This window comes from Brachionichthys hirsutus, chromosome 15 (assembly GCF_040956055.1).
Source record: "Brachionichthys hirsutus isolate HB-005 chromosome 15, CSIRO-AGI_Bhir_v1, whole genome shotgun sequence".
Taxonomy (NCBI): domain Eukaryota; kingdom Metazoa; phylum Chordata; class Actinopteri; order Lophiiformes; family Brachionichthyidae; genus Brachionichthys; species Brachionichthys hirsutus.
The window spans coordinates 884,815-901,527 of NC_090911.1; the positions used below are offsets into that span (position 1 = coordinate 884,815).

The 16,713-nt window shown below is 46.1% G+C and overlaps 1 protein-coding gene across 1 annotated transcript in view; it reads right to left on the bottom strand.

Moving 5' to 3' along the window:
- Positions 1 to 3,772: 3,772 nt before the first annotated feature.
- LOC137904532 (microtubule cross-linking factor 1) overlaps positions 3,773 to 16,713 on the bottom strand; it is a 38,341-nt gene continuing 25,400 nt past the window's right edge. The window contains exons 7-15 of the mRNA XM_068748726.1: positions 16,511 to 16,612; positions 15,861 to 16,073; positions 14,564 to 14,746; positions 13,866 to 14,033; positions 12,007 to 12,279; positions 9,999 to 10,304; positions 8,223 to 8,299; positions 6,405 to 7,914; positions 3,773 to 3,895 (exon numbers count right to left, since the gene is read on the bottom strand). Coding sequence (XP_068604827.1) covers positions 3,773 to 3,895; positions 6,405 to 7,914; positions 8,223 to 8,299; positions 9,999 to 10,304; positions 12,007 to 12,279; positions 13,866 to 14,033; positions 14,564 to 14,746; positions 15,861 to 16,073; positions 16,511 to 16,612 — 2,955 coding nt within the window. The remainder of the gene's footprint in view (positions 3,896 to 6,404; positions 7,915 to 8,222; positions 8,300 to 9,998; positions 10,305 to 12,006; positions 12,280 to 13,865; positions 14,034 to 14,563; positions 14,747 to 15,860; positions 16,074 to 16,510; positions 16,613 to 16,713) is intronic.

A 16,713-nucleotide genomic window follows, 5' to 3' on the forward strand; every position in this document is an offset into this window, starting at 1 on the left:
GTTTTTGCAGGAACAAGAATAACTGTTTTCTTTTCATTTCTGTGACATCATTCGTGATTGAGATGTTTATTCCTGCTGTGAGAACATTACTGTAACAGCACACTCAAATATCAAGGAGTGTACTGTACATGTTCTGTGTATAATATTATATAATATCACTCCTGCTGCTGCTGTTTTGTGATGTGTCTGTACTTGTGTTTTTTGTAACTTAGTCATTACTGTTACATGTAGCACGACTTCACCGAGACGAATTCCTAGTCTGTGAACCCTCATTGACAATAAACACCTTCTGATTCTGATTCTGATTATTTTAATTACTTTTCCACTTACTTTAATTACGGTTTCATATTTAAAACCTGCTCCCGATGTAGGGTTGATGCTGGACGTGGATGCGTTTCTCTGTTTTACCGTGGTTTGGGTGGAAGTTGCTGTGATACATAAAATATATTGAATAAAGATATAATGATGTTTAATCCCAATCTGAAAAAGAAGCAAGCATTATTGTGTAAGCAGCGCTGCAAACGCAAGAGGAATCTGCAAAGGGGCAGCAAATGAAAGGCCTTTCCTTCCGGTTTAACATTACAAGAAGGAGGAGACTAATACAGGCTGCACGTAGAAGAGTGCAGGGAACAACCTGGCAGATCACCATTCATACTCACTTTCACACTTACAACTTAAATGCAGTCTTCATGGAGGTTTTGTGTCACCGCTAGAAGCGGCGCTGGCAGGCGCAGGGAGAGAACATGCCCTCCTGATGGTTCCTGTTTGAGATTCAAACCTTCCGATACGTCACAAAATCCAAAAGTCAAAGTAAACTTGTGTTTTGGAATTCTTTTGTTCTTCTTTCTTACCCCATCAGGGGGGGCTGAACCTGCGCTGGTAAGAGTGTCATCCTCTAAAGCAGGGGTGGGCAAATGTTTTTACTTGCGGGCCACAATGGGTCCTAAAGGTTGGCAGAGGGGCCGTGCCAGGAACAGATGGATGGAGTGTTTGTGTGAACTAATATAAATGACATGTAAAAGCCATGACATGAAAGGATTTGGCCTTTTCCAGGCAGCATTACAGGGAAAAAGGGAAAATGAATGAGGTTTATAATAACATTTTATTTAATGATATTATTTGGACAACTTCGGCGGGCCGTATTATAAAGCCTAACGGGCCGTATATGGCCCCCGGGCCTTAGTTTGCCCATGTCTGCTCTAAAGGGTCTTTGGTTTGAATCACATTTCCCCCCATGCTAACCTGCAATATCCTTGAATAAGATACTTCCCCCCCCCCAGGTGCCAACTACCCCCCCCGAAAGGCTCAAATGCAGACAATAAATAACAATAAAGCTGCTTCTTCTCCTCACTCAGCTCAACAAAATGTTTACTTTCTGATAGTAAGTTCAGAACCGCTCAACAAACAAGTTTAAATCATCACGACTATCCTAAAAAAACGTCTCATATATAGGATGAAATGGAAAATATAGTCATGTTTATGGGACAGAATTCTGTCCACACGAGTAGTCTGTGCCACCCTTCAGCCCACCGCATTCCTAACCCCCCAGTAACAGTACACAGTCTCTATCATGGGTGGCACAGACTACTCGTGTGTGTATATGTATATATATATATAAACTATGCTTCAAAAGGATGTTTGCTGGGGTTGTTTATGGAAGATACTGCAGTAGTATCTGTGGGCTTCAAGTTGCTAAATGAGCCTTCCTAAAAAAAGAGGTTTGCATCTTTACTTACAACGAAAATTCATCGAATCTAACCGTGACTCCAAATATGAAATGTCTTCAACATATGAACACTGACATTTCCCCTCAGGACCTCCAGCAGGCCGACGCACCACCGCCGGAAAGCTTCAAGCTTCCTTACATTAACAGCAGCAGCAGCAGCAGGCGTGAGTTTGTAATGGGCTGAACATTTAGCAGGATATAGGTCTCACTCTTCCTGCTGCAGCAGCTGACATTAAAACAGAGTCCAGTGTTAGACAGAAGCAGCGCGTGTGTGTGCGTGCGTGCGTATGTGTGTGTGTGTGTGTGTGTGTGTGTGTGTGTGTGTGCGTGCGTTGCTACTTGAGGGCTGCAGTAAATTATTCAGCAGTCGGGGGCTTCTCTCAGAGCGGATGGAAGTAAAAGCAGAGCCTCTTCTTCTTCCTCTACATGAATTATTCAATGGATCTGACTGTCTGAAGTACTCAGAGGCCTTCGGCGCTCCTCGCTCGCCCTCCTCATCACGCCTCTCTCTCCCACAAGCAGCTCGGCTCCCTCTGAAGTCACCCAAGCGCAGAGTTCTCTGGTGGAAAGGGACGGAGAAACTAGAGTCTGCTGCCTCCATATATGCAGCAAATACAAATACACTTAGTACAAGCAGAATGCATTTACTTCTTATAGTGGCGAGATGCTCTCTCTGCTGCCCCCCTCTGGGAGGTGTCGAGGCACACCCCAGAAAAAGCACCACTTTATCGCATGTCTTTGTCTAAATACATTTAAACAGATCATTTATTCATCTTGAATCAATCTCCCAAACAAACTTCACTGTCTGCATTTAAACGTCTCCTTTTGAATGGAAATGATCCATAACGATGTTTCTGATGCCGTTATCAGTATATTACGTCACAAAGTCCAAATGAGTGCCGTGAATAAACTCTGTAAATTATATAACACAGTTATATAATATAGCTGGACAATAAGGTGACGCACGTATGACAGTGATGCAAGAGGATTTGTCTTCTGGAAGGACTCAATCTTCTTATTCACATTCAGTGTGTGTGTGTGTCGGAACCCACTCTAATCCACACACACACACACACACACACGCACACACACACACACACAGGATCAGTGTGACAGGAGCCTACGGAAGAACGTGTGTAATCTATGATGAACTGAGTCCAACCATTATCGTAGAGAAAACTTTCAAGTATGGATGTAAACGTTTAAATACACATTCATGTTTATTATCATTCATTATTGACATTAGACTATAAGCTTGTTAGACTTTTGACAGACTTTTCTTTTAACATTCATTTTTCCCCGACAATCCCTTTTTTTTCTGTTAAAAGAAAAACATGATTCTTATCCAATAGGAACAACGGAAACTTGGTAGGAACAATATCGATATTTCCTATCACGACCCCCCCCCTAGCAGAGCTGAGGGTTTAAGGACTAGAACTCATCTGTACATGCACTAAAGTGCTGGTGTCCAAAAGGCATGCAAATACTTGACGGATATTTGTACGACCGTCTCCGCTTGGACAGACACGCATCCCAATGTAAAAATAAATGTGCTTTTATCAGAAATGACATCATGTGTTTCTGCATCAAGCTTGTGTCTTTCCTCTGCTTCACTCCACACAACAAGTTGAGCTTCAAAGCCTGCTGGGAAAAAAATGTAAACAGATACAAATATAACATCTGGCCCGAGAAAGGTTCAGATTTGTGACTGAATTATACTTTTTAAATACATATTCACACACGGGATGACGAGTAAGTGCCTCTGGTGGAAATGCAGTACATTCCAGGTTCTGCTAAAGACTAGTTCTGGTTCCTTGATCGTCGGCTGGTGTTACTGAGAGGGTTTAAACCACGACATTACCCTCAGGCTCCGTCTCTTAGAGTCTCTAGATTTAGGGGAGAAGGACTTCCTGAGGTTCTGAGTCTTTTAGGCTGAAGTGGATGAAGGTGAGACGAGGTAGAGGAAGGCCTCACGCTGGTTCCTCACCCTCCACGATGATTTTCCTCTGTCCTGGTGATGGGAAGGTGACGCTCCTCTTTGATGCCTCACTCCTTTTGCGAGAGGAGGGAGTGGGCAGCCCAACGCGAGGGGGGTCGGCGATTGGCCGGACGCGCGGGTCTTAGGAAGCAGGAGTCCAGGGGGGGAGCCACCGGTGAGCGAGGAAGGTTCTGAGCAATAGAAGAAACAAAACAAAAAAAGAGTCAGAGCAAGGGGGGGGTACACCACCTACAGTGTTCTGATGGTGGATCACGCCGCAGAGCATGCAGGAGCGGGCAGAGTAACAAGGTAATATAATACTGATAGGTGGGTTAAAACAAGCGTCAGTCTTCTCCAGTCTTTGTTAGTGGAGGAAATGAGAGAAACTGTGAGAGGTGAGAGGAAAGAGAAGACCAGGACGCATCAGTCTGTCCAGGCGCTCACAAAGGAGGAGGGCCTGGTAGAAACACAACGTTAGAACCTAAGTCCAACCCGTGCAGAGGAACACAGAAGATGCGTCTTCTGTCAGTCAGTAAAGTTTCATTTGATCAGCAACAAATTTGTAGCTCAAAAAACGCACAACTCCACCAAACCTCTCGTGCTTTTCATGTTGTGAGCTGAATGAGCGAGGCGACGGCTCCTTAGTGGCGACCAGCTCTCGATGTCGCCGGGATGTGGACTTCACATCTTAATGAACTCATGATCTCATACTAGCTGCAGAACGCGACTTCCTCACACCTCTGGTTGAAGGCTTGCATCTAATTAACCTATAAATGTATGATAGTGGAGCATAGTAGATGGTAAATGGACTATGACGTGCAAAAAACACCAAAAGATCCTTTAAAAAACAACAGAGGGACAGGCATGCTCGCATTAACACGAAGAAACAGACGAATGGCCGACTCGGATGGCATCACACACACTGTCTCACGGCTGGCCTGTGAAGCATGCATGAATGGGGGGGGGGGGGGGGGGCATGAGGCGTGAAGTCCGTCTGGCTAGTGAGGTCAAAGAGGATAAGGAGGAGGAGAGGAACTTACATCGTGGAGACAAGCAGAGTTAGAGTCCCCAAGGAGATGTTAGTGTGACATTGTGGTTCTGGATCAGAGCACCGCGAACAGGTAGGAGAGGGGGGGGGGGGGGGGGGGGGGGGGATAGAGCGGGAAATGTTAATCACTTCAATCCGTCAAAAAGGAAAATCATCTGGAATATCAGAGGGAAAGGGGTTTAAATGGTACCACTCAATAAACATGCAGTAAACAGGAAGTAAACAGGAAGTAAACAGGAAGTAAACAGGAAGTAAACAGGAAGTAAACGTGCATCCACCCTCCCAGTTTGGGCACAACAGATACAGTTTGATCTGATGGATTTAAGGATCGTTTCCCCCCTTAATGCGACCAGTACCACGTACAAGTACCTTCTTCTTATACTGCAGGTACTTCAGCCTATTTTCAGCCTTTGACATATTGTCAGTTTATCAATCAGCAGAAGAAAAGAGGTCATCAAAGTTGTGATAGTATTCATCATTTAGGAAACAAGACGTATAAATCGTTTTAAATCTAATAAATCAATCATTTTATTGGCCCCATTTTTAAAGAATTGTTTTGCAGATTTAACTTAACATAAGACAATTGTTGCTGCCCCAAGTCATTTTATTATCTTAAAAGGGAAGTTTATATGTGATTATTTTATATGTGAAATTAATTTCCTTCAGCATGAATGCTCGTCTCGGCCTTGAACTGCCACATTGTCGCCATTTCCAGGAACTCTGTCGGGAACTTCATGCTCCTTGCAGGGCCTCCCATGGCGAACTGGTCCTGGGTGACGGGTCGAGGACTATGCCGTACCCCCCCAGCAGCAAGCTGGAGAACGAGCAGCGCAGGCGTGCTCCCTGTTTTCACTTCCGGCATATCGCTACGAGGAAAGCAGCCGATGTGCGACGACGTGTCACGGAATTCCTCCGGCGCAGATACGTCGCGGTGACGGTGGGGGCTTCCCTCCCCAGCCTGGTAACGCAGGCGAGGTGACATCGAGCAGAGCCCTCGGGGTTCTGTTGTTGCACTTCTTTGCTAATCATAGTTTGTCCATAATGAACACCTTGCATGCCCGTCAACCAATACGGTTTCCCCGTATTTCTGTACGGGGAAATCTGTAAATACGTGAAAATTTAAAATAAAGCAGCGATTCTGAAAATACCGAGCCAAAATGATCAACAAAGCTGCGGAAGGAAAAGCAATCGAACCTATTCGCAGTTAGCAGACGGACTTCTCACTTTACACCTCCGTCGTGTTCGGCAACACGTGCGCAGAAGTGTTTCTGCCACTTTGCAACTGCAATTGAAATCACTGAGAGATCAATACTGTGAGATCATTACACTCATGTCTGACACACGAAGCAGGTCTCAGCTGGAACTCTGTGAAAGCAAAGAAATAAAAGCCACGCACCAAAAAGGTCACAACATTAGAGAAAAGATGTGTCTCAACACAGCGGCTAAAGGAGACGGGCGATTAGTGAAGAGGGATAAGTACTTTTGACAGAACCATTGTCTCAGTGCTGCTGATCTGAGAGGAAAGCATTAACATATATAGTTGATGATGACTTTTCTCTCATTCACCATTCTCTTTATTGATTACAGGAAAAGTCCAAGGTAAAGTCTCTAATACAGCGTCAGATCAGACGTCATTGCATGTGTGTGTTTACCTCCATGCATCCAGCCTGTCCTCTGCCCTCTGAGTCCACCTGCCTGCTGACGCTCTGCTCCTGCAGCTTCTTATTGAGGATGCGGGCTGTATTTTCAGCCAGTGTGTAGCCTGGTGGCGCGGCCAAGTCCTGCCGAATGCTCCCCACCTCCGAGTGTTTGTCCCCCTGGGTCTCCACGATCAGCTGCACAGGGCTGGGCGAGCGCCCCCGGGCAATCCGCAAGCTCTCTTGTGCAGTCCTTGGGTCGGATGTGTGAGTCCCTTGCGTGGGGCTGGGTTCCGTGGAGGAGGGAGGGGTACCACGAGAGCGACTTGGAGACTTGTTGAACTTCTGCATGGCGTCGTAGGCCAATGGGGTGTGATCAATGATGTTGAAAAGGCTGGAGAGGCCGTCGTTAATGGTCGTATGGACGGGGCTGTCACGCGTGGTTGTGGAGCGCGCCCACGCCGACTCATTGTTGCCCTTCTGCGGGGTCGTGGGGGTGGGAGCACGGCTGGCGTTGGGTAGATCGGCCTTGTTGGAAGTGGACAATTTGCGCTGAAGCTTGGGTGAGCCGTATTTTGGCGAGCAGCATGGTCGCTCAAACTTGCTTTGGATGACAGGGGAGTACTGCACCTTCCTCGTGCTGCGTGACGGGGAAGAAACGGGAGTGGCGCCACCTTTTGGCGTGAGACAGCGGTGGGGGCTGTTGGTCAGGTTCCTCAGCAGGTCTGTTTGCAGCCCCACACTGATGGTTTGGGTGGTCTGAGTGCCTCGAGTGGTGAAGCCGTTTGTCTGGCAGGCAGTGTCCCGCGTGAAGGGGCCTGCTGGAGAGCGAATGGCGTTCCTCACAGAGATGGCCACCTCCTTCATATCATCACTCATATTTCTGGAAAGCTGAAGACCCAGAGAGGAGGTGTAGCCCACTGTGGGGGGTTGGTTAGGAGAAGTCCTCAATCCACCACCCTCCAAAAGCCCACATGGCCACCGCCCACTGCTGAATACCTCATCTGGCCCACTGGCTCCCACTATAGCATCGCCCACACCCCTTCCTTTCGCATACAGGAAGTCAGAGTCTTGGACAGTAGGACGCTCCGTTGCCCCAGGTCTCGAAGGGCTACGGAGGACGTGAATACCACGGTGATCCACTCCCACCTCTGTGGAGCCTGCACCGTCGCCCCTCAGTGGGGACTTGTGGCAGTGCTCAGGGCTGCTCAGGGTGCTGGTGGTCAGGGTGGCGCTGGTGGTGAGGAACCAGGAGGACTGCTGGAATGGACCAACAACCGGCTCCCCTCCCCGGGCCTCAAGCTTTTTGTCAATCCACACTTCCTGTCTGAGACCTGGGCCAGAGGTGGCTGATGGGAAGTCCCAGCCCTCGTTGTTGAACTCTTCGATGTACTTGAGGTCATCTGGAGACAGAGGCGGGGTGATGTCCTCTTGGCCTTGATCGCTGTGGCGAGTCTTGACTGGGAGGAACGGTGAGCTGTCCATTAGGCGCTGGAAGTCACTCATGGAACACACCGACTTGGCTCTGGACGGGACACAAAATACTGAATTAATAGCTTCAGTCGGGGCCCTGAAAATAAACACCACAACAGTAAACGTCACAACCAAGTCTAGATCTCATCGCCTCTATTTCCCCATGGAGGAAATGTCTTTTCAGCGTATTCTAAATGAATGCATTTCAGTGTAGTGAAACTATCTAAGGAGGTTTTAACAAGCCATCTTCTCTTTGAGAAGGAAGCTTAAACAGTAACAAGGAAGGCAATAGAATCACATTCACATCACTTCCTCACTGCTGCCAATGAAAAGGCATTGAAACGGTGATGATGAGGTTACCTGAGCAGACTTCCACCACTCATCTCCTCTTCTCTGCACTCAAGATCACCTTCTCTTTCTGAAATCTCATTCAGAGCCTGAAACACCATAGAAGTGACAGAAACCAAGAGGTAAATGAGTCGCTTCAAGATTCTTCAAAGCTTCATTAACCTGTGCAAAACAATCACCTGAAAAAACAGTCGCTGGCATATGGAGAGAAATTTGTTTCTTTTTATGCAATCAAACCAAAAATGGATTTGCAATAAAAAAAGTTGTTGTTTTTCAGACAAGACCATTATTATCTATCAACATCATTATTTTTGGTTGCAAATCACAAATGTAGAATAAAACTAAAACACACACACACACAAAAATGAAAGGATGTTCAATTTAGCAACATTGTGGGTGCATATCATTCCACAATGTGCTGTGTCGGTCTATGGCTGGGGGGGGGGGGGGGGGATGGACTTCATGCAGAGGTCTTCCATGGAGGGCAGCACCGTGAGCAGACTTCACCACCTCTTCACCCTGAAGGATCCTTGAGGTTGAGGGTGCTAGTCAGGATACTCTCTAAGGTGCACCTGTAGAAGCTGAAGCGCATCCTGGAGGAAGAAGACCGTTGTCTGGCTGAGTTTGCCATGGAGTCTGTGCAGTGACTCGGGCCAAGTCTGGTCCTTTTTGATGTCCACCTCAAGGAGCATGGAGCTGCTGACTCATCATAATCTCATTGATGGAGCGAGCGGGTGTTTTTCCCCTGGTCTTTTCCTGTAATCCACAATCAGCTCCCTGGTTTGGTGGCATTCAAACTGAGGATACCGTCCTGGAATCCAGATAACTGGGCTCTGACCTCCTCTCCGTCGGCAGCCTCGTCACCGTCGGTCTCGCAAGCTACTTTAGCAACAATAGCTGCGTGCAACCACAGAATTATTTGTGCGTGTCAGGCCCTTTGTCTGACGTGGACACATGCCTGTGTCCTTTGGGCAAGACACTGAACCACAAATTGCCCACGAGGGGGCCTGGTAGTGCCTTGCATGGCAGCATCTGCCCACTGGTGTGCGTGAATGGATAAATGTGAGGCGTAGAAAGTGCTATATAAATCCAGTGCATTTAGCATTTCACCCCCCCCACCAGGACGTTCAGGATCCAATCAAACAGGGCAGTCCTGTGCCCACTGTCTCTGAGCTTGGTGGTTTTGAATGCTGAACTGGAGTCAATGAACTGCACCCTCAGTTCAGTGGAAGAGCAGGGAAACAGTGAATAAACACCAGATACAATAAAATAAAGCCATGACGACGAAACATTTGCGAAACTAACTTCCATATGAAATACTGGTTTTACCGGCTAACACTAAATGTTCTGCACTTATGAAGCGCTTTTTCCACCGTTGCGGTGCTCAAAGTCTTACACGAGGCCTCACATTCACCTATTCACACACATATTCACACCCCAGTGGGCGACCGCTGCCATGCAAGGTGCTGCCAGCCCCACTGGGAGACATTTGGGGTTCAGGTTCTTGCCCAAGGACACTTTGACATGCGGACAGTCAGAGCTGGGATTCGAACCACTGACTTTCTGACCACTGGCCGACCCGCTCTACCAACTGAGCCCCAGTATTAATGTAAAACATGGGGCGATGCGATGTCATCGGTTTTGCTGGTATTCATCCAGAAACCATGAAATGTTTGACCTAATGATGGTGCTAGATAGAAACCAAAAATGTAAATACATTTGTGCAATCGAGTTTTACTCGTTCGAGCCCTACATGACTAAATTCCTGATTTGACTGGTTATGGATACCTCTTCCATGCAGGGGAACCTCTTCTCAGTTTCCAGTCTGGAGGGTGGCGGGACCTCTGGGCCACTCAGGGGATCCAGAAAGAGAGCGTCCAGGAACAGGTTCTCAATCGGGCCTTTCAGCCTCATTGCAGGCCCCTGCTCCTCCAGAATGGCCTCGGAGTCAGAGTGGGAGCGCATGGTGCAGGGGGCGCACAAGGAGAGCGGGGACTGGGGTGCATTGCAGGGACTTTCCTGAGGAGAAAACACACCTGCGCCATCTTCGACATCTTTGGTTTCTCCTTGGCGGGCGTTCAGTTCTCGTTGCATCTGCACAAATAAAGACACAAGTATGAGGTGGTGGCTCTGACAGGTCAGCGTGCACGTGCGTAATAATGAGTAAAGCGTTTCACAATCCAACTTTAATGACTTTAAATGAAAGCAGATTATCACATTGGAATTAGGGGGTCTAACCATTTAATGACTACAAATAGAGTTCTAATTGCATAAAGATATGTTACTTGGATTTTTAACCACTGCTGTCGACACTTTGATTTTTCCTCTGAAGAAGAAGAGAGAAGAATAGATTTATTAGCTAGAATGTTGCTCTATGAGGTAGCGGTTGATTTGCTTCTGGATCATTCTCTCCATAACCTTTGAGATGGAGCAAAGGCTGGAAACAGGGCGGTAGTTGCCAGGTTCTAATTTGTTTCTTTTTTATATAGAGGGATAACCCGCGCCGTCTTGAATTCAAACCAAACACCTTCAAAGATTTAGTGACACCCACAGCCACAACACTAGAGGGAGCTCAAACAACAACCTGATTACCCCCTCCTATAGGACTAACATGGGTAAATCATCTTTTTACAATACTGCCCCCCAAGGGTGGAACTGTTTGACTCCTGCCCTCAAAACATGCACCTCTTTGGCCTCCTTCAAAACGGCCCTAAAAATACACCTTTCAGGGGGACAGAAACGGAGATAGTCATCACGACTCTCTCCGGATCAACCCCCCCCCCCCCCCCCCCCCCCTCCCTTTTTATTTGTCCACCTACGTTGTACATATTATGTGTCTTTTTAATTTATTGTTATTTTGCATCTGTGGAGTAATTTATTTTTATTTTATTGGTATTGTTACATGTCGATGATTTATGTACGAAGGACTTTCAATGGAAACAAGACCGCAAGAGCTTTTTAGAAATGCTCCTCTTAGACAGGATGTTTGACTGTACGTGTACTGTAATACATGCTACTGTGTGACTGTACTTGTACTGTAATACATGCTACTGTGTGACTGTACTTGTACTGTAATACATACCACTGTGTGACTGTACTTGTACTGTAATACATGCTACTGTTTGACTGTACTTGTACTGTAATACATGCTACTGTGTGACTGTACGTGTACTGTAATACATGCTACTGTTTGACTGTACGTGTACTGTAATACATGCTACTGTTTGACTGTACGTGTACCCTAACATTCTATCTAATAAATATATTAATTCAGGTAATAATTTCTTCATGAGAAAGAAAGTTACGTTTGATCCTGATGTTTTTACTGCTTTTTTTCTGTCATGTGTGATCGTAAAACGTTTAGAAAGCTACACGTGTCTTATTCGCTAGCCCACAGAGCTTGACAGCTCAGAAACCATGAAGGCCATTGTCTATAGAACTTTAACATTCTCAAATGTTAATTTATCAATTGATTATTGGTATTAAAATGACCAATAATATGGCATTATTTGACCATAAATTAATATTTTGGAAACCGATTGTTTGACTTTCCAGTTGATAAATGTGAATGGATGAGAAATGATGTTTCCAAGAATGAACATTAAACCTTGACTTTTAAGAAATGACAAAAATTCCTAAAAATTCCTCCAAAAAGAAGAAAAAAATACATTTACAGGTACATCGTCCCACAAAAACGGCCTCCTAGTGTGATACTAAACGGAGCCTGTGGTGAGACACATTAGACCAGTGTGTCCTATGACGACTTCACTCACTCTCAGCCCTTCCTCTTTCTCACCCGCTCCATCTCGTGGCGGAGCTCCCTCATGCCGCCATCCCACTCTTGCCGCTCTGTGTTGAAGCGCTCCAGCAGGTCGGCTTTCTCGAGGCCCCACTGCTTCTCTGCGTGCTGCAGCTTCCATCGCAGGTCCAAGGAGGCGCTGTGGCTCTCAGCTAGCAGACGCTGGTGCTCCTCGCGATCGGGGTTCAACGTCCACTCAGGGTCTCTGGCTGGTCCTCCTTCACCTCCCTGTGCTTCACCTCGCAACTTTCCTTGAGCCTCCTCCTCCAACTGACCAAGGAACAAAGACACAATGATGTTGGCTTGATTTATCACAATCTAAATAATCTAATCTACAGTAGATTTTGAAAAATAACCCGATTTTCTCCAACGTAACATTCGCCTGTGAATGTTCTTGTTCACATGAGACGTTGGTGAAAATAACAGCCCTAAACTAGAGACAATTATTAAAAAACAACTGTCTTTTAGAGTTTAGCGCTTGTAAATGGGAAAAAGACAACTGAGGAGGAAGAAGAGGAGCCGACGACCTCCAAGAAAAGGAAACTTATTTTAACAGACAAACCAGGAGTCAGACTTAAAACTCAGGTGACTGGCTGCGTTAACGAGCCAACGAAGCCTTCAAAACGGCTTCGGCACATATAGAGAGAACCCTGGATTAAAACACAAGAACCCTGGATTAAAACACAAGAACCCTGGATTAAAAGACAAGAACCCTGGAATAAAAGACAAGAACCCTGGATTAAAAAGCAAGAACCCTGGAATAAAAGATAAGAACCCTGGATTAAAACACAAGAACCCTGGATTAAAAGACAAGAACCCTGGATTAAAACACAAGAACCCTGGATTAAAAGACAAGAACCCTGGATTAAAAAGCAAGAACCCTGGAATAAAAGATAAGAACCCTGGATTAAAACAAGAACCCTGGATTAAAAGACAAGAACCCGGGATTAAAAGACAAGAACCCTGGAATAAAAAACAAGAACCCAGGATTAAAAGACAAGAACCCGGGATTATAAAACAAGAACCCGGGATTAAAAGACAAGAAACCTGGATTAAAAAACAAGAACCCGGGATTAAAAGACAAGAACCCTGGATTAAAAGACAAGAACCCTGGATTAAAAGACAAGAACCCTGGATTAAAAAACAAGAACCCTGGATTAAAAAGCAAGAACCCTGGATTAAAATACAAGAACCCGGGATTAAAAAACAAGAACCCGGGATTAAAAGACAAGAACCCTGGATTAAAAGACAAGAAACCTGGATTAAAAGACAAGAACCCTGGATTAAAAGACAAGAACCCTGGATTAAAAAACAAGAACCCTGGATTAAAAAGCAAGAACCCTGGATTAAAATACAAGAACCCGGGATTAAAAAACAAGAACCCGGGATTAAAAGACAAGAACCCTGGATTAAAAGACAAGAACCCTGGATTACAAGACAAGAACCCTGGATTTGAACAGCTGCCCAGTTCAGAAGAAATACTTCAGAGGCACATCAAACACGGAAGCTCTGAACAAATTAATTCACACCGACAGAATTACTCGCTGCCAAGCAAGTGCCTGATCAAATTTGGCGGTTGAATTGTAGATTCTACTTGTTTGTTACTTGTGACCATTTCTCAGAACCTCGGCCTCTCGTTCCCTTCTTTGCTGCCCGTTCAAAATGGAGTGGCTGCAATGGCAGGAGAGGATAACGAAAACAGTTGCTGTTTTCTACTGGTCACCAGTAAACCCTGACTGGGATCTCACGCGTGGAGAAGGCAGCATGCTTATGCCACACTGCTGAACAGGCCACGAGTTTCCTGCGCCATACTGTGTCGTGTTCTTTTAAGGCAGGTGCTGAGATGCCACCTGTACCTGCGCGACATGGCACTTCATCTCCGCCCACTTCACCTCCCAGGCGGCTTTGTCATTGGCGTAGGACTGCTGTAGTTGGCATCGCTGCGTCGTCTCCTCCAGCAGCTCGTCCCGAAACTCTTCCAGCAGGGTTCTCAAGGCCTGCAGCAGATGCCGGTTCTCCCCGAACTGCACAGAGGGAATCCAAATGAAACCCGATGAAACGCTAATCCAATATTTAAGTTCAGCAAGTTCTTTCACTGTCCTGATGTCTTCCTGTTTAGGGGGGCGATGACTGCAGGTGCACGGTGCAACAAGTGTGCACGTCAAGGAAGGAGTGACCTATTGGCCAGAGCAATTTTGGTGGTAAGATTGATGCCCCCACCCTTCATGATTGTGTCACATTCCATAAACATCAGTGAATAATCGATGGAGATATTGAGGAACACATTTTGAAACTCCATTGACGGCAATGTTACCAAAAATGTTAAAGTATGTATTCCAAAATCCAGCATCTCTTCTGGATCACCACCAAAATGTAATCAATCATCTGATCCCGGTAACACTCCCAACGATCACGACCCATCCGTAACGTTGAGTCATCTTGCTGACAGACACACAGACAAACCAACGGAGAGACACCAGCCAATCAGAAGCTCCTTGGCAGAGGCGATAGATGTTCATTTGACTTAACGATAACCTCATTTTAAAGTCTGAACACGCACCTGCCGCTGGTGCTGGTGCTGCAGGTGGCTGTCGGGTGACGGCAGAGGCATGACGGGTGGGGGGTCTGGAAGGTTCCCCGCGGCTGGTGGAAAACGCAATCCGTCATCTTGGGCTGGCTCCCCTTCCAGCTGCTCCACGGTCACACCCAACTCTGGAATGGGCTCCACTGGGCCAAACTGGGAGAGACGAAGCAGCCATGAAACGCCTGCGTTCTCCTTTCATGTATCATGTCGCTGTTCCCACACATTCTGATGATCCTTTCCCAGCATGCAATGGGCAGTCACATGACTTCTACACACAAACATTCGCCCAGTAGCACAGACAGTCACATTCATTTAACTATGATTTTTTATTTTTTTGTTTCATCATAAAATTACTTGTATTAATTATTATTTGTATATTTGTATTGGATTGTATATAATTGTTTTAAAATAAATAAAGAAATAGTTAAATTGTTAATCCATGAATAAATGTCTGCTAAGTATGGCGTTATTAGAGGTTTTAGGAGCGGCAGAATGAAATCATTCTCTAGTTTATAATACATGCAGGTAAAAGAAATGAGATGCACATTTGGCATTGGCTTCACAACCCACTGTGGCGTGTGTGACTTCGAAAAGTTAGATAAAATAATAATTAAATTAAATTAAAAGAGCCTATTTTATTGAGAATGTATTGACTTCATCCTGGTTCACAAACAGACCTGAAAGAGAAGAAACGGAAGCACAAAAAAACATGTTTATTTGCTTGAATTCTTCAGCTGATATTTATCTCAGGATTAAAATATTTTATTTACTCACCAAACAATTTTTATGGGTGTGTCTCATGAGTATAACAACCATAAACATGGTATATAGATGGTATATGGTATGCAAAGGAATAAATAGTGAGCAGGTTTAGATGTTTAGATGCAAACGAGTTGCCTAAAAAACAACACCAGCAATGTCCTCCTGAGACCCAGCCCGTTGACATGCGTCCACTACAGAGGACATGCTAACGCTTTGGGTCTCAGGAGGATATAATGTCTTAAATAGGTTTAAGCGAAGCCCCTGAGAAGGTAACAAGACACCGTGGAGCAGCACCCGCTGAATCAACACACTGAACCTGTTCATGTCCTGCACACGTCCCGCACACGTCCCGCACACGTCCCGCACACGTCCCGCACACGTCCCGCACACGTCCCGCACACGTCCCGCACACGTCCCGCACCTCAACGTGTTGCAGGACGACTGATTGGCTCAAACTCGGTGTTCTTTCGTTGTTGGTTTGTGCCATGCTACTTCCCAGACTCACCTCTGGAGGCACTCCGCCCTCTCTGGAGCCGTCTCTGTGGCTGAGCCGCCAGTGCGTGAGGATCCCCCTGAGCTTCATGTAGGAGATGATGGCGCTGCGTCTGAACAGTCGGACCTCCTGTTGTAGCATGGCTTGCTCCTGAGTCCAGGGAACCTCGTGCGTCTGAAGTCCCCGCAGCTCCAGACCGCCACGCTGGGCCTCCGGACACAGAGGCTCATCTTCCTGCAGGGAATTGGGGGGGGGGGGGGGGGATTCCCAATGTATTTAGTCAATAAAAGTCTGGTTCAAATTGTTCATACACATTTGGATGACGCGCAAATGTCATCGGTGCAGCTGGAGCAGTTGGCGGGGATGGTGCCTTGCTCAAGGGCAGCTCGAGCAGGACATCTAGTGGTCAATAAGATAAGGTGCGATCGAGACTTGTCATTGATTGATTCCTGGACGTGCACATTCTTGCTTGACTTTGGTTTTAAGCTGACAATAAAATATTAAATATACATGAACTCATGTTGAATATGTCATTTGTCTAACTTCCTTTGCTTTCCACTGGTAATATTTCAATCCAATCATGTTGTGTAATATCTCAGAGCAAATAATGTTCATGTTTATGTTCATATCCAATAATGGCGTGATTGACTGAATAGTTTCACCTCAGGTGGAGGAAAGACGTCCTCCCGTTCCTCCGTGGCCGCTCTCAGCTTTCTTTCCAGATCCACACGGAACTGGGCATCAGAGGCGTGCGCGTCCCGGAGCTGAGCCCACAACAGCAGAGTACACAGTTACTTTACAACAATTTCGTCATCGCAGCACATCCTGATGCTTTCCATTCTCTCTATGAAGCTATTTTTTGACA